We start from the raw sequence: 23,643 nt of genomic DNA, 5'->3' as shown, positions 1-23,643 counted from the left end.
TGCTAGAATTATATGTAGGTATGTAGAATTTCATAGTTTTATATATGAAAGGTTAGTATAAGAATTGTATATTTTATTATGATTTTATATAAAATGAGTAATGTAAAAAATACATTATGTATATGATTTTTTTTTATAATGAGATAAATATAGCAGATAAAGATTACCATAATAATTTATTTGGTAATACACACCATACTTAATTTTACGTAATTGTGAATTTATTTAACATAATATTAGAAGGTTATCACACATACACATAGGTGGATGTGTCTCTATTGGTGTAAGGGTGAGGCCATTGGGTTTAGCTAAATTAATTCTCACTAACATTGGTGGGAATTTGGCTTGTTATGTGATATATGTGCTTGGTTTCATGAAAAAATTTAGGGGCCAATATTCGCAGGTGGGCTAATTTTCCATGATTTTTCCAAAAAAAAGATTCGCCAATTTCATTTTTTTATAAAAATGAATTCGCCCAAATTTTACAATAGAAAATTATTTTACCTTAAAAATCGCCAATATTATGTAGAGAGTATATATAAAATCATTATAATTTTTTATAATTTTACAAATGCATCAATAAACATTTTATAGTTTGCATATTAAGGATTAGTGAGATTCGCCAGTGTTTTTAAACTTCAAGATAATTTTCCCTCCTTAAAATTTTCCCTACTTGGTTTGAATCCCATTTGGAAAGGATCACTAGTCTACACCTTTGATTTAATAGGGATTTCATCTCTAAATGTGGGAAGCATCTACTAAGATTCCCTACATATTATTCCTACACACACACACACACACACACACATATATATATATATCTCCGCATATGATCTCTCTCTCTCTCTCTCTCTCTCTCTCTCTCTCTCTATATATATATATATATATATATATATATACCACGCCATGATGTCTTCAATTCTAGTTTGGCTATTGCTCACTTCTAGAGTCCCATTGGTAACAGACTTATGTTGTTTCTAGTTCAAACCACCCTCCATATTAAAATTATAAGGAAGAGGTTAGGGGATGTCACAAAATGTTTCTTGAATGTGTGTGTATGTGTTCACATTTGTGTGTGAGTGAGAGAAATAGACCTTCAATGTGTGTGTGTGTGCGCGCGTGCGAGAGAGGGAGAGAGAGAGAGAGAGAGAGAGAGAGAGAGAGAGTTTGAATGTGTGTGTGTGTGTGTGAGAGAGAGAGAGAGAGGGCGGGGGAGTGAGGGGGAGTTTGTGTTATTCTTCAACACAAATTAGTATCAAAATCAAATTTTCTATCTCAAAGACTAGTTATGATCCTTATCCATGAAATATCAATAGAAAATAATAATTCCAAGAAGATAACATGAAACCTTTGGTAAGTTGACATCCCATGTTCATATCTTGTTAGGAATTTTTTCCTTACTCATTCTATTTATAAAGAAAGATCTGCTCAATGATAAGTCTAAGAACTAACATACATGAATCCAAATGAAAATCATTGGATGACATTTTAGGATATAGGCCATCAACCCTTGGATTTAGTTTCTTAAATATAAAAAATGAAAAGTAACAGGGTGATGAATCCATTCACTAGAATTTCACATTGAACCATTTCTTATCTCATCACTTCCATCCACGGAGCCAAGAGTAGGATTTATTTTATAATCCATGAGGATTTCAAGTACCTATTAAGCAGTGGTGGAAATATAATTAGGTCCTCCACTCACTTCTTTAAATAAATAAGGAAGAGCTCAACTTGGTATATGCATCATTAGTAGTTCAACCTTTTCAACCACACACTACTATTGTCTAAATAACACCCAAGTTGTTATGCATGACAAAACAATGATTTATGCTTTCCATCCATTGAGAAAATAGAATAAAAGAAAACTCTAAAGGTAGAGTAACACCAAACAATAATTATTTTATGCAATGATAAAACACTATTATGTAAAAAATCTTATAGAGGATAGCCTATAAATAAGAAGTGTTTTGATACATTGGTAGTTACTTCTCAAGATCTACATGGAGTATTTTGTTCCTATTTTTATATACCTAACAAATCATAAATCTACCCACTAGTGGAAATGTTCTAAGATCACCATAGTTTTTTTGACTTAAATGGCCAACAAGGTTAGTAGTGTGATAAATATTTTAAAATTTAAACTGAATATGAGTATCAAATGGACAATCTAAGAGAAATAATTTTTCAATTTCAACCCTCTTAGTGTCATAAAGGTGATAAAATCTTTGATCCCATGGTTTTTTCGGAATTGACCAATGTGTGGTTTCACTATGAAACTCATGAGAATTTGTTATCATTTTAGCAATGTTTATTTGCTTCTCTACGTTAGTCAATACATAGAGATATTTTTTTATTTTTGAGGTTGGGGTTGATCACTTATAATATCTTAGTTTCCTTTATCCATCTAACTCTTCACTGCTCCAAAATTTACCCTTAATTTTTTATGTAATAATATTTTTAAGATTGTCCTTATTCTACAAAAAGATGTCCTCCTTTATCCAGTAGTGGTCTAGCCAAGACTAGGCATGCTTATGCCATCCCCCCTTGAGTTGCAGGTGATGGTTTGGGCTACAATTAGAAGTAATTTTAGGAAACCTCTTGTATTACATGTTATTTAAATTCCTCCATAGAAATGATTTTAATGGAAGAAAGATTTGCTTTAACTAGGAGGATAGGATAGGGGGCATTTCCTTTAATGTTGAGATCATTTTTTATAAAAATATTTTGGATATATTCTATCTTCCTCCACAAAATTTTAGATATAATAAAACCCCAAACATTACACCCATTTAAAATAACAAGAGCGACAAAAGTCCAAAAGAGGATATTTATTTTATCACTTATCTAAATATTTGTTGAATTATAATTGTTTTCAAGCTCATAATAATCTTTCTATCCTCAATTTTTTTTTCTTAGTGTTATAATTATAGTTTAGTTTGTGATGGATATTGATTTCAAGATCTTTTTATGAAGGAATTCCTCCAAGTTGTTGTTGTCATTTATGAATTTTTATGAAGGAATTCCTCCAAGTTGTTGTTGTCATTTATGAAAGTATCAAATGTGATATATTTCTGTATTTAATTATCATGACTTTTTTTTGTCAATATTAACAAACATACCCATTTTAAAACATAACAATTGGGCAATTATTAGTTTCTTGCAAAGATCGCAATGACTCCTCACCAAAACAACTATATCATCAACATAAATGAGAAAATTTATGTCTATATCAGTAAATGTGGGAACAACACAACCTGCATCTTCCAAACACTATTCTAAATTATAAATGTATATGTCAAAATGGGTAGGGGATAAGGGGCACCCTTTCTTGACTCTGATATTATATTAATTTATTCCAATCAACCCTATGTGGTTGTAAGTGGTCCCGAACTTAACAATAACAATCTCATGCAATGTTTTTACATCAACCCTTGAATCAAGAATAACCATCATCTATTTTATCTTCCTCCACTGTTTTGTCATAGGGATGGTGTAAAAATCCTTTAAAATCAATGATAAAGTAGAATAGATCAATTTTATTATTGCGAAATTCATTTTCAATGATCTTAAGTGGTCCATAGTTCATTCATATCTCCTAAACACAACTTGGCCTTTAGCTCTTTTACAATGGATTTCTAGCCATAAGCTAATATTCTTTTCCAAAATAAATTCATATAGTTTGATATAAGTGCCAATAATCATAATGGTACTATAATTAGATGGAATTATTTTATCGCCACATTCAAATATATATATATATATATATATATATATATATATATATATATATATATAGATAGATAGATAGATAGATAGATAGATAGATAGATAGATAGATAGATATATATATATATATATATATATATATATATATATATATATATATATATATATATATAATGATGCTCCGCATCCAAGGTCTAGGGAATCCTTGCTTAACTACCAAATTTAAGAGCTTGTGTATGTGAGGATGAGGTTAGGCCCTCCCATATTATAGATTTTAGCTTATTATATGTCAATATCCCTAGCTTTCCCAATTTATATGCTTAATTATAGACTCAATGTCTTCGAGATAAAATGTTTCATCCTCTATAGGGGAAATCAAAATGACATCCCTTGGCATTATAGGATTCATAAATATTTTTAATTTAGAAAATTCATCTCTTCAATGGAATTTGATTATTTTATTTAGTTTTATCAATTAGAATTTAGTCAAAAACTCCCTTGGATGAGAATTAGATAGGTGCAATAGGTACCCTTGCTTTCTATTTATATAGCACATTTTATTCCTTTTAATAAGATATTTGCATGAAATTATGTTATCGAGATTTAAAGATTCATTAGGAGCATCCCCAATTTCTTTTCTAGCAATTCCATAATCATTGTCATGCAAGGGATTGGTAGTTATTTTCTTTTCTTATATGAAACTTTGATAGAGAACTTGTGAGTGGAATTAGAGAGGATAGTAAGAAAATTATGATAGAGGTTTTCAATGTTATCCTTATAAGTTAATTGGTCTAAATCCCTATTTAAATCCTTTAAAAATATATGAATTTTACTTTTTTTCAAAAGTTAGGTGCCTTTGATTCTCACAATTCTTTTGCATGAGTCTTTTGTAGATGGAAAAGTTTAGAGTCAATGTTAAAGGTATATTATTAGAGTCAATATCATGGCCATTTAAGAGGTAAAAATTAATGATTTGGTTGCAAATAGGGATATCATATATCACATACCCCATAACAATACTACCAAGTGCATGATTACAAGTCATTTGGTTGGGGTTCGGCCACTTGATTATGCCATTGTAAATTATTAGGTATTGAGAACTATAAAGCTTGACTAACTCTGTACCAAATAAATTCTTGATTAGGTCTTCAAAGTTTCTTTTGTATCTATTAGCTAAAATAGGTTCTTCATCTATCCATAAATAATTAGGGTTGAAATCATTTGTTAGAAGAATACCCTTGTGCAATTCTAGCATTAAAATTTTTCTTGATTAGGTCTTCAAAGTTTCTTTTGTATCTATTAGCTAAAATAGGTTCTTCATCCATCCATAAATAATTAGGGTTGAAATCATTTGTTAGAAGAATACCTTTGTGCAATTCTAGCATTAAAATTTCTTAACAAGAGGATATGTCCTTCATCCTTCTCACCATGAATATCTTTTTTGAGGGCGTTATAAAGGAAATTTTTGTGGTTTCTTTTCTTATAAAAGCTAGAGTTGATAGGTGTGAAATAAAAAATTGATATATAAATTCTCTTAGTGTTAATGTTAGAGTTTCCAATCCAAATTTATTGATTTAGAGGGTCTATCTTGAGGGTTACTCATTCCATGTTGGCCACAAGATGAACTCATCTATGTTGTGGACCATAGAATCATCATGCTCCCAAGTTTTGACTAGAAAAATAATATCAGATTTACTTTGGATCCATCTTAATGTAGAAACTTTATGCCATGGAAAGCCATGAAAATTCTAAAATAAGATTGAGTGTTTGGAATTCTTATTTATTACTCTCATTTTGGTCTTTGTCCCTAATAATAGCTTTCACATTTCTAATGATTGTGCATTTTCCTTCTTTCTCGGCTTTACTTTTTGAAAATCCCTTGATATACAATGAGGTCCTCATTCATAAAAATTTGTATCCCTTATAAGCTTGGATATTTATTGAGTATTTCAAATTTATAATCAACACAACTTACCCTAACATGGATCAATCTATAACTCCTATATATTTCACAACAATTTTGCTTCTACCAAATAATTTATTTCAACTTGTAAGTTTTTCAATTTTTTCCTTTTATTATTGTTAGATGGAATCCCATTTGTGAAATTACGTTTAACCAATTTGTTTATTAGTGTGAAGATCCTTTCATATCTATCATTCCTGTTATACCCCATCTTGTTTCTTTCTGGTGACCATAATGGTGCAGGGTGGCCTCGTAGGAAATGCATTTTTGGATATACGTGCTAATTAGTTTTAGCATACATTTGGAAGATATTCGTAATTAGCATGATTAGGCCTGGGCAATAAGGTATTGAATGTACTTTCCTTGAAAAAATTGCTGAGAATAAGTTAGTGGTGATAACTGTTCTCTGGTTGTTTTCTACAGATGATTTCCTTTTCACATCTAGACGTTACGTGTACTGATAATGAACAGCGCATTGCAGGTCAGAATGATTGAGATTCTTCCTTGTCAGGCAGAGAATATAAGTTGGCAGCAGGAGGAAAGGGAAATGTACATTCTAAATGTTTTGGCCTTACATGAAAGCCAGGTAGGACAATTGAGCTTTTAGGAAAGAGATATTATTCGAACAAAACATTTTGCATCTATACGGTGTCCCTGATATAGACCCAAAGGGTTAAAGAATGGCTGGGGTTGAGCCACACTGTGCGCGTGCAGTCATATGTGCCCAGTAAACTGACAAAAGACAATTTCATGCGATAGATAATGAGAATAATGAAGCAACCAACCAACCATTATACTTCTTCAAGGAATCTGCAACAATGTCTTAATATATCATCTTCATTGCATGATGACATCAAGAAGTGAGTGATGTAACATCCTCCATCAAGCAGTGAACGCTGTAACATCCTCTCTCAGTTACTTGGTCAGCCATGTTTCTTTTACCTTTCGTTATTTATATGATTTATCATAACATGATACAACGATTACATTTCTGTATACAAGTTATCATTACCGAGTTTCATTAGATGCTGTTTTGTTAAGGTATTTTTAGATGTTAAGTCATTAATTCATTTTTTTTCCTTATTGTGATTGAGCAGAGAAACTTATTCTACAACACACTATGGGGGTGTGTAAGTATATCAATCCTGTTAAAATAAAAATAAAACACTCTAAATAGAAAAATAATGTTCGCTATATTAAAAAATAAATGAATATGACTTGTCTGTAAAGTTATTAGAAGTAAAAAATTGTAAATAAAATGTTTAAACCTTATACATTTAAAAAATATTCCAACACAAGCTTTAAATAAACTATTTGAAAATCTATGCTAACTAAATTAAGTTTATATCAAGTGCATATACATCTATATATAGAAAAAAATATGTTAAAAGAAAATATTTTAATGTTGTATATAATAAGATATTCAATGTGGGTTATTTTTTTCCTGGGTAAAGGCTACTTCTATTAAAAAAAAGAGAAAAAATATATGTACAAAGAGGTCAAGACCTCAGAGGGGGTTGAAGCCCTCAACCAGATATCCTGATACACATAAACCCCTTTGACAACCATTCCGGGATTGAGAAACCTTAATACATATTTTTCAAATCCCTTACAGACAAAAGTGTGAACCAGAGCTGTGATTATCACTACAGTTCTATCGACGACTATGGCTTTACTGATAAACATTATGCCTTGATAGCCATATGAAAAATTAGACAAAAACAATAGCTTGTTAAACATTATGCCTTGATAGCCATATGCAAAATTAGACAGAAACAATAGCTTGTTGAGCCATGACCTGATACAATTCATAGGACTACAATGGTGAGTATCATTACTAAACCAAGAGTTGAAGCAAAACAAAGTTACCATTATCCAGAGAAGCATAACAGAAAGATGAAAAAGACCAAAAGAGAGACTGCCATCAGTGGGCATTGTACCAAATTCATCAAACATGTTTCTGAGAGTCTAGAGCATCCCTTTCCACCTGGATAGGAGAGCCCATCCACGTGACGACCGCGTTGTCTGCATCTCCCATGTCGCCGCCACTTGGAGGAGTTTCCAAATTCAGAATGCCACCGGGAGGATGCTCCGGCTCACCTGCATGCAAATTGCGCTGTGTAGAGTCCACTGGAGGCTGAGGAGCTTCAGGCGCATTACCCTCTTCCTGCATATTGTCACCATTGAACACGATGCCAACCACCTCTCCCTGAAGAACGCTATCATCCTGAGACTGAGACGTAGTGGTATGGACAGAACTGCTAGGCTTATCCTCCTCCTCAGCAAGGATCACTGTAATACTGGCTGACAGAACGGGTTTATTGAGCCTACTGTGGAATTTGAAGCGGGTTGTTTGGAAGGAATTGTGCGGGAGGGGCCTACTATGACCAGAAGGCGGAGAGGACGGGGAGGTTGAGGTCAGTGGAACTATATTCTGGGGAGCAGATTGAGAAGCGCGGCCCCGATTGCCAGTGGTGCCTCCACGGCGAGAAACTCCACGACGTCGAACCATTTTCGAATTAAGAGAGAGACCTGGGAAGGGAATTAAGCAGGACCAGATGGGATAGGGCCGAGAGTAGGCGGACCACGCCAAAACCATATACCAAATGAGCTCCCAAGCGGCCAGAACGAAGCAGGGGTGCGGGAAAAAGAGCAGACGGATATAGAAGGAGCCGATGAGGGCGATGGCATAAACCAGAAGCCGAGCCATGGATAAACCAACCTGCGCGGGCTCTCAAGTTGAGCACGCATTCAATGTCGAATGCCTGACCATAATTCTGTACTTCGTAACATTCATTTCAATTGCGGTGGGTTTGTGGGATTTGCGCCCGAGTGCTAGGTGCAGGGACAGCTGCCGGCAGGGAGTAACTCCGACTTTAATGGACCGCAATGACACCCGCATCCGGGTATTCAATGTGGGTTATTAATAAAATATTTTAATACTAATTAATATTAACATATAATTAAATTTAATATTAATAATCATTTTAATTTGTGATGATAAAATGTTATACATATTATGTAAAATATTTTAATGTAGACTATATATAATTAAATTAAATATATATCATAAAAACAATAAGTTTTATGGTTAAAACATTTGAAGTAGTCTTAATATTTTACAATTTAGTTCTCTATATACTCTATATAGTCTTTAAAAATAAAATTTAAATAATAAAAAATTATTGATTATATTTTTTACTCTAAAAAAATAAACTTAAAAATTTGATCTGTTAAATCCTTGCTTAAAATGATAAATTTATATTAATATTAATTTCAATGGTTTATATTATGCTTAACCATAATATAAACAAAGCATATTTTCTCATAACCCACTACGCCTGTTATATTCCGATATATGATTTCTCATACCCTAATAGAACGGTTATATTTCTGTATACGATTTCTCATACCCTCATACAAAGGTTATATTTCTCTATTCGATTTCTCGACACCTAATAACAACGGTTATATTTCTGAATGCTATTTCTCATAACCTAATACAACGGTAAGTTCACGCTTCAAATTTTCATCCTGGGTTATGAATCTCGACTAAATTTGGCATGCAAAAAGAGTGAAAGAATATTTGACATTCATGAATCGGAAAAGTGAAAAGATATGACATCATACGCGTGCCAAATTCTGCCAGCAATCCAGAAAGCAATTGGTTCCAAAATTGCTATACCAAACAAAACAGAAACCTAACAAAAACCTTGTTTGGGAATTTTGGGTGGCGAACAACGCTAGCAATGGGAGATCCTTCGAAAGCAAAACCTTGCTTTGGAATCAATGAAATGCCAAAGCATTTTTGGCATCAAACAGAAAGACTCATGACGAGAGGCTGACATCATTTCTGTGTATAAAATTGGCTGAGGAATGAACCTAGAACTCGGATCTTGAGGCGTTTTGAGCTTTAACAAGCTTCTCACGCTTTCTTTTTTTTTCTCTGTTTGGTGAAGTGTTCGAAGAAAAATTCTGCATGGCGATCAACGAGCTGCAGCAACGACGTGTTAACCTCGTCACAGCTCTTTGCCAAGAAGTAACTAATGAGTTTTCAATTGTAGACTTTAGAGTGCAGATCTGGTTTTAAGCTTGTGATGATTTTCAACTCTTACTATATTCTAACTATATAGGCTTTAATTGAACCTTTGGATTTTTATCGCAGGGTATTCTGGACGAGCAATTCACTCAGCTTCAGCAGCTGCAGGATGAAACCAATCCTGATTTCGTGCAAGAAGTCATTTCTTTGTTCTTTGAGGACTCACAGAAATCGCTGAATACTTTGCAAAACACACTGTATATTTACTTATTCTCTAAACTTTTAAGAAAAATTGGTCTTTAGTATTTACGTTGGCTTTATGTTATGAACAATTATATAAATGATAATATTCAAGGTTCATTTAATCTGTAGTATTATATAAAGGAGTTGTCTATAATGCGATTTTTTGGAGATTCGGGTGACGGAATCCCGTGGAAGAAATTGAGCTTAAATCTTGATTTGTTGCAGTTAAAATGGTTTTTTAACTGCATATTTGGATTCAGCACCCTAAAAAATCCCTGGGAGGCTTTGATTGTGCAGAAACTAGCTATCAAACTTGCGATACCAATAAATTGTTGCCGGGGAAAAACCCACCAAAAAGACTTTAAAAAGTAGCATTATAGACAACTGCTTATATAAATGCTAAAATTTTCAAGCCAATCAAACAAAACAAAAAACATTTAGTGACTCTAAAATTCAAAATTCTAATCCCCTTGAATCAAGTTAACAACTTTTTTAATCACATCCCTGAATTAGGTAACCCTGAAGTAGCTCCCAGAGGTTTTTTGGCATCCGGCCTTATGTATTATTTAATGACATTCTTTTTGGGAATGTTACATGAATATGTACACTAGGGGGCTGTAAAGCAACTCCCTTCCCCTTCAATTATAAGTTTAAAACTGGATTTAAGTTTTTAACCAGATTTTGCATGTTGAAAATTTTTTCATACATGGACCTTGCAGCAATCAGGAACCAGTGGATTACAAAAAAGTTGATTCGTGTCTGAACCATTTTAAGGGTAGCAGCTCAAGGTATCTAAGCATTGCAACTCACTAGCATTGCTCGCTTGTATTTACTGACAACACAGACACTTAACGTGGAATTTTATTACAGAACTGCTCTTAATAAGAAAACGGATTACAGAACTGCTCTTAACCAGAAAATCGATGTTTGATTTTAAATTTTTGTGGTTTTAATTGCGTTTTAAATTACTGGTAGAAATTTCGAATTAACTAATATGATTTATCCTTAAGAGGAACCATTTATTTTTAAAATGAAGCATAGGTCTTTTCCCTTAGTTTACAAATGCAGGAGCGCACTACGGGGACTAATTATGGTATCATGATTTTTACATGAACAGTATTGGGGCACAGCGCGTGAAAAATGTATGCACAATATTTCGAGCATGCTGCGAAGAAAAAATGAGAAATGGGTAACTAAATTATCAGAGTCATCAATGTTGTCTAGTCAATGGTTAATACTTTCCATTATTGCAATAATTTGTTGACATGGTATGCACTTAAACACCAAGTGATCAAATGAGTACAGTTAATACAAAGGGAGCTTCCTTATTTGCTTTGTCACTGCAGATGCGTGCAGTGTCTGCAAGAACTGAAACAGGAGTATTATCTTCTCAAGGACAAGCTAGAATTTCTATTAAAGGTAATCTAAAATTTACGATATTTTTTGTAATTAACTGATTTTTATTTTATTTTTAAAATACAATACACATGTTCGAAGAATTATCACACTTTTATAGAATCCGTAATTTCCACCCTGGGGATCCTAGTTACTGTTTTATAATGTTTACCAACACCTCCACATGGTATCAGAGCTTGGAACCAGGTTAGATTCCCCCAAGTTGCGTTTGAAGGGGGTGTTGGAAGAATCACCACACCTCTATAAAATCCGTAATTTCCACCTTTGGGATCTTAGTTACTGGTTTATAATGTTTACCAACACCTGCAGCCGCAAACCTCCACAACACATTAGATGAACCAGATTATATGATTGGAAAATTAAATCCAATTTTAATGATATAATTAATCCAAATACATTTTAAGATTCTGAGTGCTTTCTATAACGTTTTGTTTTTTTTCTCTGGCCGGTAAATTGAAGCTTGAACAACAAATCCGGGGAGCCGGTGGAACCATATCCGTGGCAAATTAAGCTTAATCATCATCGTTAGCATGGGGCGCCCTAGAGATTGGTTTTTATTTGAGGGAATGAGGATCATAGTGATCAGAAAAGGGGTCCAGTCCCATAGCAAGAGAAAAATGAACGTGAGTGGCGTTGATATTTCATTTCCATAATTTTTAGTTCTTTTGTTGCAGCCAGATATTCTGTTGCTGGAATCTCAGTGTACAGTTATGTAAGAGTAATGCCGTGTGGAGACTTTTTTCTATAATTTGTTTACTGGGTATGAATCGATTAACAAGTATTTACAGTGATGTTTTGCCGTTATTGTGAGTGTCAAAGGTTTGAGTCTCTCAAAACAATGTGTAAACTCTGATGTGTTATCGAATTTTAAGTCGTTCCACTTTAATATTCTCTCATTTTTACAATTTTATTGCAATATACAACATTAAAAATAAAAATAATAAAATAATATTCATATTAACAAATAAAAAAATCAATGTTACTCAAAGATGTTTTATTTTTCAAATAATATATATAAAGAGATAAATCAATGTTACTCAAAGATGTTTTATTTTTCACATAATATATATAAAGAGATAAGTAATTTTTATTTTTCAAATAATTGAATATATATATAAAGAGATAAGTAATTTTATCAGTTTATCAAAAATATGTAAAAATAATATTATTTATATTAGACATCATTTTATATAATATTTAAAATAAAATATTCTAAAAACAAATTATAATATAATCAAAAATAATAAAATAATATTTATAATAACAAATAAAAATATCAATGTTACTTAAATAAAATGTTTTATTTTTCAAATAATATATATATATATATATGGGAGATAAGTAATTCTATCACTTTATCAAAAACATGTAAAAATAATATTATTCATATTACATGATGTGTGAATCATTTTATATAATATTTAAAACAAAATATAGTAAAAAATTATAATATAATTAAAAATAATAAAATAATATTTATATTAACAAATAAAAAAATCAATGTTACTCATAAATAATTAAAAGTTATGATGTTTTATTTTCCATATATATATATATAAAAGGAAGATTGTAATTCTATCAATTTATAAAAATATGTAAAAATAATATTATTCATATTACATGATGTGTAAATCATTTTATATAATATTTAAAACAAAATATACTAAAAAAAAATTATAACATAATTTTATATAGACAAAAATAAAGTGTATATATATATGGAGAGATTGTATTCCATTAATAGATGATTATAAATAATTAATTATATAAAGGGAGATATGTTTATGAATATGAGAGGTCATGTATTAACATTGTAATGTGGAAAATGTAAATCATAAATAAAATATTTCAAAGTTAACTAATGATAAATAAAAAACATTATAGTTAAAACTTTTGATTAGTGTGTTCAAAATTAGTATAAATTCATTTTAAGATCTACCTAGAGTTGAGAGGAATCAAATCTTTTGAGAAATTTATCCAGATTTAAACAGGAACGCAACAAATTACAGAGATAACCATAAACACAGATATGCAGCAGAAATAATACTTCACTTCATTAATGTAAAATACTAAAATATGCTAACAAACAGTAATGGAAATAAACCAGCTAGGGTGATGGTAGCTTATCTCTGAGAAGAGATGTGGTGGCTACATGCCTCTGAACTGTCTTACAATGAGGCTCGAAGGCCTATTTATTGTTGAGAAACAATGGAAAACCCTTAACATTCCAAAACCTAACCCTAGAAGATGAAACGCCAAACTGTGGGTCCCGTTTGGGTAAATTGGTACATCAACTTCCCGGGGTTGTAACTTTGGCATACAATCTTCGTTTGATGTGTACAATAGCTCGTTAGAAAGATCTATCCGAGCACTACCACTTTGGGAGGCAACATGGGTCAATGGACCCATGTTGCCCCAGATTTCCCAAAAAATGTCATTTAGGGCCTCAAAACGACTCCGGAAGTTCACGACTCGAAAAATTGCTAAAAACAGTAAGTTGTGCTACAATTAAGGAAACTGAAAATGCTGAGAGAAACAATGGTGGGGGTCCAGGTGGACTTGGCAGGTGGCCACCAAGATCCACCTGGATCATTCCTCCCCCCTTAGGAAGCAATGGTCCCCATTGCGTTGAGTTCCTCCATGAGATGAAGAAACTTTTGCTGAACTTGGTCCCTGGTGAGCCACCTGCCCTGGTGAAGAAGTTGGCCTGCTTTGACAACTCGATACAGTTGGATATTCTGTTGGTGAGTGTTCTTGATCTGTGTGTCCATGATCTGATCAGTTGCAGCTTGTTCCATGCAATCTGCATTTAATTCTGTGGGTGTGAGCTATTCTACAATGTCAGATGTGTCTAGCAATGGTGGAAAGTATGGCCGAAGGCGGTCCACATTGAACACTGGGTGTAGGCCAAGGAATGGGGGAATGCTGAGCTCAAATGCATTGTCTCCCACAGCCTTAATAATGGTGTAAGGACCATATCGGAGTGGTCTCAGTTTCCGATAGGCTCCAGTAAGGCGTTCCTTTTGCAAATGCAACCAGACTTTGTCGCCCACCTGAAACTTGTGTGGCACCCGATGTTGATCATGCTGCTGCTTGTACTTGGCATTTGATTTCTCCAGAATGTCATGGACCTGCTGATGAATATGTTGGATGTGTTCAATGAAGCTGGTTGCCTTATCTGTTTCGAACTGGACATGAGCTGAATCTGTGTGAGTAGCTGCAAGTGGCATGGCCACATCAATGGGGCATAGTGGCTGGAATCCCAGTCCCACCTGAAAAGGGTTGTGGCCCGTCAAGCTATGAAGAGCTCGGTTGTAGCTATGCTGAACATAGGGGAGGCTCTCGTCCCATGTGCGTGGATGCTTTGAGTTGTACATGCACAGAATGTGTACAATCATCCGGTTGACAACCTCTGTCTGGCCATCAATTTGAGGATGGAAGGCTATGGACTTAGTGAGTTTGGTGTCCAGCATTGACCAGAGACTGGACCAAAATGTACTGAGGAACCGACTATCCCGATCTGAGATGATAGACTGTGGGATCCCAAAGTGCACCCAAACTCGTTCAAAGAAGAGTTTAGCAGTGGCTTCTGCTGTGATATTCTTCTTGCAAGCCGCCATAATGGCCATCTTCGAGAACCTGTCGATGACAACAAAAACACAAGCATTTCCATGCTTAGTGGAAGGAAGGCCTGACATGTAATCCATGGAGATGGATTCCCAAGGTCGACTAGGGGTAGGCAGCGGGGTATAGAGGCCTTGCTTCTTGATGGTTGGTTTGGCAATGGCACAGGCAGTACATGATCTGATGTATTTTATGACATCTTGTCAAAGATTTGGCCAATAGAAATGCTTTTGTAGTACTGCCACTGTTTTCTCGACCTAGAAATGCCCAGTAGCCCGACTGTAGTGTGCTTCCCAAATCATCTTGGCACGCTCGCTTGAAGGAACACAAAAGTGACCTAGGTGGCATAACAGGGCATCTTGGAGATGAAAATCTGGAACATGCCGACCCCCCAAGAGTGTCTGGTATGTGTGGCCAAATTCTGGGTCACTTTTGTAGAGAAGTGGCCAATCAGAAGTCTCGTGCCCACAAGAGTTGAGCACGGTGGTTAACGCCATGATTGGTGGTCGACTGAGGCAATTTGCAACATTATTGGTGCTGCCCTTCTTATACTTGATATTCAAATGGAACTGTTGCAGATATGTAGACCACTTCTGATGGCGATCATTCTGCAATTTCCCTTGGGTCTGTATGAACTGCAGGGGTCAGTGATCTGTGTGGATGACCATTTCCTTCCCCAAAATGTAATGCTTCCATTGTCGGCAGGCTTGCACAATGGAATACATCTCTTTATCATAAGTGGGATACTTTCGGACTGTGTCTGAAAGTGTTTCACTGTGATACGCCACTGGATGCCCATGTTGAGTAAGGACTGCCCCAATAGCATAGTCAGAGGCATCTGTCTTGACCTCAAATGGTTGTTGTAAATCTGGTAAACGCGAGCACTGGTGCCGTGCAGAGGCGATCTTTCAACTCTCTGAATGCCTTCTGTTGAGAAGCAAACCAGAAGAATTTTGCTTTCGCTCCTCCCTTGGTGACCTGACTCAAGGGCCAGGTGATATGAGAAAACCCCAACACGAACCTACGGTAGAAGTTGGCAAGACCTAGAAAGCTGCGGAGCTCTGTCAGAGTGGTTGGAGATGGCCAATCCCGAATGACTTGGATCTTGGCCGGATCTACATGCACCCCCTGTTCATCAATAATGTATCCCAGATACTGAACCTGGGTCATGCCAAAAGTGCATTTCTCCAAATTGGCACATAGCTTGTGTTGCCGCAGTGTTTGAAGAACCTGTCGGATGTGGTGGAGGTGCTCTTCCCAACTCTGGCTGAAGATCAGAATGTCATCCAAGTATACCACTACAAATGAGTTGGTGAATGGCCGCAAGATGTCATCCATTAGCCTCATGAAGGTTGCAGGAGCATTCGTCAATCCGAAAGGCATAACCAACCATTCGAAGAGGCCCTCCTTGGCTTTGAAGGCAGTCTTCCACACATCAGAGGGTTCGATTGGTACCTGGTGATATCCTAACTTCAGATCAATCTTGTTGAAATATTTTTCCCCCTTTAGCTGGTCCAAGAGGTCATCAATCCGCGGGATCGGGTACCTATTACGGACAGTGATCTTGTTCAGCGCCCGATAGTCAATACAGAGTCTCCAAGTCTCATCCTTCTTCTGTACCAACATGATCGGGCTCCCACAAGGTGATGAACTCAGACGGATGTGACCTTTCTGCAGCAGCTCCTGAATCTGCCTCTTGATTTCATCGTTCTCCAGAACGGAGCGCCGATAAATTGGTCCATTGGGTAGCGGTGCACCTGGGGTCATATCGATGGAGTGCTTGACTTGACAGTGCAGAGGAACCCCTGCGGGGGAGGTGAAGATGTCCTCGTACTCCTTCACGACCTCATCCATCTGTAGTTGTCGTGTGGAGGGGTCTTGTCTGGAGGCCATGGCTACCGTATTTTTCTTTCCTTGCGGGCGTATCATCAGGAAAAAAAATTTCCCAGTCTTGGAAATGAGCTTACTGCATTGTTTTGCAGTAATCAAAGAGATGGCGGTAGGCGGTGCTACCTCTGGTATCCTGTACAACTTATTTCCCAATGTAACAATAATAGCACGGGGCCTTGATTCATACACAGCATGTTGCTTCCACAAGTATGGTTGTCCTAATAATACATCACAAACTTCAAGGGGAGCAATGTCACACAATACCTCATCCATGAAGGGCTTAAAGTTGTACGGAAGGCGACACTGCTGGCTCACGCGAAGATCCCGTCCTTGGTGAAGCCACCCGATGGTGTATGGTTGTGGATGTGCTGTGGTCGGGAAGCCCAACTGCTTCACGACCTCTGCCGAAATGAGGTTCTTTTGGCTCCAACTATCGACAATGAACTGTAGCGGGGAGCCCTTTACCCACATCTGGGAGTGGAAGAGACGCTCCTCCTCCTCTGGATCTTCGAGTTCATTTTTCTGGATCTTGGCGGTAGCAACAGTGGCATTGGGATCCGCGTCAATGATCTGCTTCCCTTTGTCATCCCCCTTGTCGGGTTCTGACTCAGAGTCGGAACATGCATCTGATTCTGGAATCTTTAGTTCAGCCACCATTGACTGCTTGGCTCGACACTCACTGGTGTGGTGAGTGGAGCTCTTATGGAACTCACACCATTTTCCCGTGTCCTTTTTCGTCTTCGCGGTGCTGTTCTTTGCCTGCAGCTTTGGCGGGTTGTCTTGGGCTGCCCCGCCTTGGCTTTGTCCTTTGTTCTGTGTTTTAGGGGCACCTTTCCCTTGCTTCAGATTCGCAGATCCAAAGTCTCGCTTCTTTTGTTTAAACTTCTACTCGACCTTGACGGCATATCGGTACACTGTGCCGAGCGAGGATGTGTTCAGGAATTGTATTTCTTCCTAGATGTACTTGTGCAGGCAGCCGCGGTATTTGAGTATCAAATGCTGCTCCGTGTCCTTGATACACAACTTTGTGTGAAGGGTATGGAAAAGATTGGTGAACTCCGGCACATCTTGGTCCCTTCCCTGCCGTAGCATGGTCCATTTTATGTATTCATCCTCATAGCTTCCGACAGGGTAGTACTGCTCCTTAATGGCATCCCGAAATGAATTCCAGGTGGGTGCGGCTGAAAATAGTGAGCCAGTATTTTCATCCTTCTGCTCGCAGTAGGTTTCCCACCAGTCCTTGACGTGGGGGGCTGCTTTGAGAAGAGCGAAAACAATATTTTCCCGACTTGAAAATTCATGAACAGAAAAATAACCCTCCAGTAGATTTAACCATTTATCTATAGCATCTACGTCTATCTGACCCTCAAATATGGGGATTTCAAAATTAACTTGTACCTTAAAGGGCGTGGCATTTCCAGAGTAGCTGCTGGAAGCTGATGCGTCGCTTCTGGGTAGCCGCTGAAGGATTTGGGCAAAATTGTCCATCATCGCGTTCCGTTGTCGCTCGAGGGCTTCTTCGAGCAAGATTTTGATAGGATCTCCTGCCCCCTCGTCTTTCTTCTCATCCGCCATAGGAGGCCGTCGGGATCTGTGAGGCTGGTCTCGCAAAGGTTCGACCAGTTCAAGCCCTAACTCCTTATATCCCAACCTCGTTGGGGACATGCAAAGAAAAACAGAGAAAAAGCAGACCGCTCTGATACCACTAATCCAGATTTAAATAGGAACGCAACAAATTACAGAGATAACCATAAACACAGATATGCAGCAGAAATAATACTTCACTTCATTAATGTAAAATACTGAAATATGCTTACAAACAGTAATGGAAATAAACCAGCTAGGGCGATGGTAGCTTATCTCTGAGAAGAGATGTGGTGGCTACATGCCTCTGAACTGTCTTACAATGAGGCTCGAAGGCCTATTTATTGTTGAGAAACAATGGAAAACCCTTAACATTCCAAAACCTAACCCTAGAAGATGAAACGCCAAACTGTGGGCCCCGTTTGGGTAAATTGGTACATCAACTTCCGGGGTTGTAACTTTGGCATACGATCTCCGTTTGACACATACAATAGCTCGTTAGAAAGATCTATCCGAGCACTACCACTTTGGGATGTTGCCCCAGATTTCCCAAAAACCGTCGTTTAGGGCCTCAAAACGGCTCTGGAAGTTCAGGACCAGAAAAACTGCTAAAAATAGTAAGTTGTGCTACAATTAAGGAAACTGAAAATGCTAAGAGAAACAATGGTGGGGGTCCAGGTGGACTTGGCAGGTGGCCACCAAGATCTACCTGGATCACTATCATAATTTGATAACAACAATATTTTTTTTACCATGAAAATGTTAATCATCATTTCCTTTAATAATAATTATATAATGTAATAATGTTTTAATAAAATAATAAAATTTGTTTAATTATACTACTTTTCAAAATATTAGTGTTAAAAGTGTATGTTTATATCGTAATAACTCAATTAAAACAAATACATAATAGAATAGATAAATAAAAATATTTTAATATACATTTTAGACCATATATTTAACTAAAAATAAAATAAAATCAATATTTTATTTATAATTATTTTAATTTTTTAATAAAAATGTAGGTGATTATATAAATCTAAATAATTTTAATAATAGGATATAATATTTTTAAAATATATTAATAATAAATAAATATTTGAATATTAGTCATAAATAAAATATTTCAACAATAATTTTAAATAAAATAATTTTACATTGAGAAAAGATAATTAACATTAAAAATTTTCTAATTATGTTTAATTCATTTGATTTTTAACTTGTTCTTAATAAATGGCATTTAAAAAAATAGCCACAAAAGACATATTTCAATGTCATAAATCACATCCCAATCTGGTTAAGTGAGAAGTGTAGATTCATTCTTCTCAATATGGAGTTGACACATGTCATAATAAGAAATAGTGTAAATTTATATGAACTTTGAATTTATTATTTAAAGGGAGCAAAATTTGAGAAAATAAGTTTTGAATTTATCACTCTGATAGGGAAATTTGAGAAAACAAATAATTTGAGAAAATAAGTTTTGAATTTACCATTCTTATAGAAAAATAAAAATTTAAGAAAACAAATTTTGAGTTTACTTTTTCTGGAGAAAAAATAAAATTTGTAGAAATGTTTACATCTTTTAGATATTTAATCCCTCTAAATATGTAATAAATTCAAACTAAAATAAATATGTATTAATACTAGCAATTGCACCTAATGTTGCAAATGAAACATCGTAAGGCATAAATTCGAGAAGAATAACATGAGCTTGAACACCTACTAATTCTACACCTTAAATGCCCACTATGTAGCAAAAATGAAACCTTGAAGCACTTGTTCTAGTTTTGAAAATATGCTCATTTTAAGGTTTTCCCCTCCTTGCTCTCATCTAATATTCCCTCAAAGATTTATGTATTGGGATATTCTCTCCTCTGGGCCATACTTGGACACCTACTAATTCTACACCTTAAATGTCGACTATGTAGCAAAAATGAAACCTTGAAGCACTTGTTCTAGTTTTGAAAATATGCTCATTTTAAGGTTTTCCCCTCCTTGCTCTCATCTAATATTCCCTCAAAGATTTATGTATTGGGATATTCTCTCCCCTGGGCCATAGATTTTCACACAACACAGTACTAGATTAGAATTGGTATCTTATATCTTTGGAACACAACAAAGATATGTGTATCAACTAGCTTTTAGTGTATTGTACTTAACAAGAGGGGTCTCTCATTTGTGCACATTTGAATCTTCATATCCAAGTGCAAATGTGGAGGGGGAGATGGAAATAATCCACCTACATGCGTTAATGGGCTACTAGACAATACACAATGAACAAAGTGCCACCTCAAGGATATTCTCTTCCCCACTCTATGCACTCTCAACTTTCAAGAAATGACTTTAACATAAAGCAAGTCAAGTTGTAAGAGAGTTTCAAGAGAAGCAAAGGCATTGACCCCCAACAAGAGCCCCAAAGTGGTCTCTCACTTTGACAAATTTCCTACTATTCCTCAGGCCATCATGATGAACCCACGCATGATAATTATGGATAGCTGATACTAAGCCCACAGTGAAGGTTGCACTTATTTCCTTCACGTCGAAACTGTATGTTGCACTATATGATGTCTGTGTTAATCCATACTATTGTACTTATGCTTTCCCATATGAACTTTCCTCTACCTCGCTTTCCTATCACAGGCCACCTGCAACCATACTTAGACTTTTCAATGTTCATGGCTGCTACCTACATCAAAATGCCTATTCAAAAGATTATTCGGTAAATGAATCCCAACATTTATATATATCTGATGCTACAGAATAAGCTATCAAGATTAGCATGTCTCCTGCTCATGTATCCTGCTAAATAGTACAAATGCCTTTGCCCAGCAGGGAAAAAAGGTTTAATCATGATTATTACTCTGTCTTAATATTGATAATCAGTTACAATCCTTCACATGATATGTACAAATTCCCATCCGATCCAAAACAAAATCCTACTGTCAATCATCCATTAGAAACCAAATAGTATGTGTTATTTACAGATGCCTTAGACCAACACCAAAACAAATAGTAGCTTAACATTCACATGATACATGCAAATATCTGATTCCATACTCCATCTTAGTATCAATCATTATTTACGATCAAATATAGTTTGAACACTTTGTAAAATTAAAAAAAAAAAAATCCATTGTTGCCCTACCAGTAGCTTACAGGTAGTCAGAACATTTTTGGGATGTACCTATTGCATCCATGAGGTGTAAAGATGAACCAAAAAGGGGAAGTTAGCAAGTACATAATAGTAGATAATTAATGCTTTACTATGGCCCAATTCAGATACATACAAAATATTTTTCGTGTCCCATTCTGGTCATCTATCCCTAAAAGTTTGTTGAATGTTACAATGATCTTTGTCAGTCAATGACATGAACCAGTTTCATTACAATATCATGGGTAGCATACCTCAGAACCAAGATCGCATGTAGAACACATAAAGCATCACTAAAACATATGTTCTTGTGGATGTAAGGGAACCCACAGGTTCCTAGAAAAGGCCACTATAGTCTTCTTAAATTGAAGAGAAAAACCCCAACAAAGGAACCAAATTGAAAAATCAAAGCAAGAGTTTTGAAGAAACCACCCATTGAAGGAGAAGATTATTACATCATTGAGCATTAGTTCGAAAGTTGATGAAATAATGTTTTGTTCAGTGATTCAATAGTGGCCCATTAAATTTGACATCCCTACCAGAAACCTTACTCCCATAATGACAAAAGAAACCAGACCCAACAAGACATGACCTGTGATTCTTAACAATTAACAACACCTTGCCACATAAGGTCAGTATGGTATATGCAAGTGAAGGAAAAAATGGGAGAAAGTATTTTCCATGAAATTTTAACAAAATATGAGAATGTATCTTGACCTCAAAAATCAATTCATTCTTCGTATGGCATATTTCAATCAATTACAAAGTCAAGAATCAATCAGCTATAAAGCATCTCCAATACATCTCTGGCAATAGTCTCCATGTTCTTCTGATGTATACCACCCTCCTCAGAGGAATATATCCAATCAGAAGGAGAATGTTAGTTTAAACAATTGTGGATATGTAGAATGAAGACTTTGGAAGCAGGGTAGAGTACTGAAGATTTACCATTCACATTAAGAAGCATAAAGACTATAGGAAAAGCCCACAAAGGAGGATTGCAGATAATGCATCAAGGGTGTGTGTTAGTTAAAAGTCAAGAATAGGTTTTCAAAAAAAATGGAGGATGAAAAGCAAGGTCAGACAAGGGAAATATTGTATACATAATTCTTTCTGAGACCAAAGTTGTTGTGCACACAGAAAACATTACTAACTTGATTCCAACCACGCTCTTCAAGTCATCATCCAAAGATCTCTTGATATATTTATGAAAATCAAACTTGCTATTTGGAGCCAAGTGAGCCTGTACATTTCAAAGAAATTAATATTTTAGAACAAATCAGATGCAAAGTAAATCTTAATTAAAAAAAAAAATTCAGACTTGAATCATGAATGTTTACTGTGCTCTTAAATTGCATGGCCCTATTCTATATTTACTTGTTGAAATTCATGTTCATAGAAAGTGATTTCCTTGCCCCATTCTCCAACTTGTTCATTCTTATTTCCTCTTTCAATGGAAACCATTATGCTATTAATTTTCCATGCCCAATGTAATTTTACTTCTTAAGACGTAATTTATGCCCTATGTATTTTTCAAAAGTAGCCTCCAACTCATCAGAATAACGAACTAAATCTTCAACATAAATTTCTTCAGATCTTATTCAACTAAGATATTATCATTTCCAAGCACTCCAAAAACTTCCAACCATCATTAATATTACTTATACTATTGTCGTCATTGCTAATGTTCTAATAACCTTGACATATCACAACAAAGAATTTTGCTTATAATTTGCCCAGTGAGTAAAAGGTTATGTTTGAACTTTAGCTCAAAGAAAAAAGTTCTATGCTATTTTATGGTACCATTTTAAACTCTGGGTACTTGCAAAGAATTCTGGTTGTGCCCAAGAGTTGGTATCTGCAAAAAAGATCATGTCCTCTTAGCCAACAACCTATCTTGCAAAGTAGTGCATAAACAAGCTTTAGGGCTCTGAAAACTAACTAGACTTCCGAGTGCAACAAAGAAACAATGCAGTGACCTATAATCCCTCTACCTTCTTT

The 23,643-nt window shown here is 35.4% G+C and overlaps 1 protein-coding gene across 2 annotated transcripts; it reads left to right on the top strand.

The window, feature by feature from the left end:
- Positions 1 to 9,533: 9,533 nt before the first annotated feature.
- Positions 9,534 to 12,183, top strand: LOC149197303 (histidine-containing phosphotransfer protein 1-like). Of its 2 annotated transcripts, XM_089403890.1 has the most exons (6): positions 9,534 to 9,731; positions 9,858 to 9,988; positions 10,694 to 10,762; positions 11,092 to 11,163; positions 11,321 to 11,393; positions 11,850 to 12,183. In XM_089403890.1, the coding sequence occupies exons 1-6, from the start codon at positions 9,672 to 9,674 to the stop codon at positions 11,898 to 11,900; spliced, it is 456 nt and encodes a 151-aa protein (XP_089260016.1). In that variant the 5' UTR covers positions 9,534 to 9,671; the 3' UTR covers positions 11,901 to 12,183. The 2 variants fall into 2 exon arrangements, with proteins under 2 accessions (XP_089260016.1, XP_089260017.1); XM_089403891.1 differs by lacking the exon at positions 10,694 to 10,762.
- The last annotated feature ends 11,460 nt before the right edge of the window (positions 12,184 to 23,643 follow it).

The sequence above is a fragment of the Pinus tabuliformis genome, chromosome 2_2 (genome assembly GCF_031772625.1).
Source record: "Pinus tabuliformis cultivar Carrire ecotype Pingquan chromosome 2_2, CPIR1, whole genome shotgun sequence".
NCBI lineage: Eukaryota > Viridiplantae > Streptophyta > Pinopsida > Pinales > Pinaceae > Pinus > Pinus tabuliformis.
Note: the sequence above shows the minus strand (reverse complement) of the source record. Positions and strands in the feature narration are given on the sequence as shown.

Excerpts from the sequence above, each read along its gene's own strand:
- LOC149197303 (XM_089403890.1), top strand. The coding sequence starts at position 9,672 with ATGGCGATCAACGAGCTGCAGCAACGACGTGTTAACCTCGTCACAGCT. Across the intron at positions 10,763-11,091 it reads TTTAAGGGTAGCAGCTCAAG|TATTGGGGCACAGCGCGTGA; the intron begins GTATCTAAGCAT and ends TTACATGAACAG. Across the intron at positions 11,164-11,320 it reads GAAGAAAAAATGAGAAATGG|ATGCGTGCAGTGTCTGCAAG; the intron begins GTAACTAAATTA and ends TTGTCACTGCAG.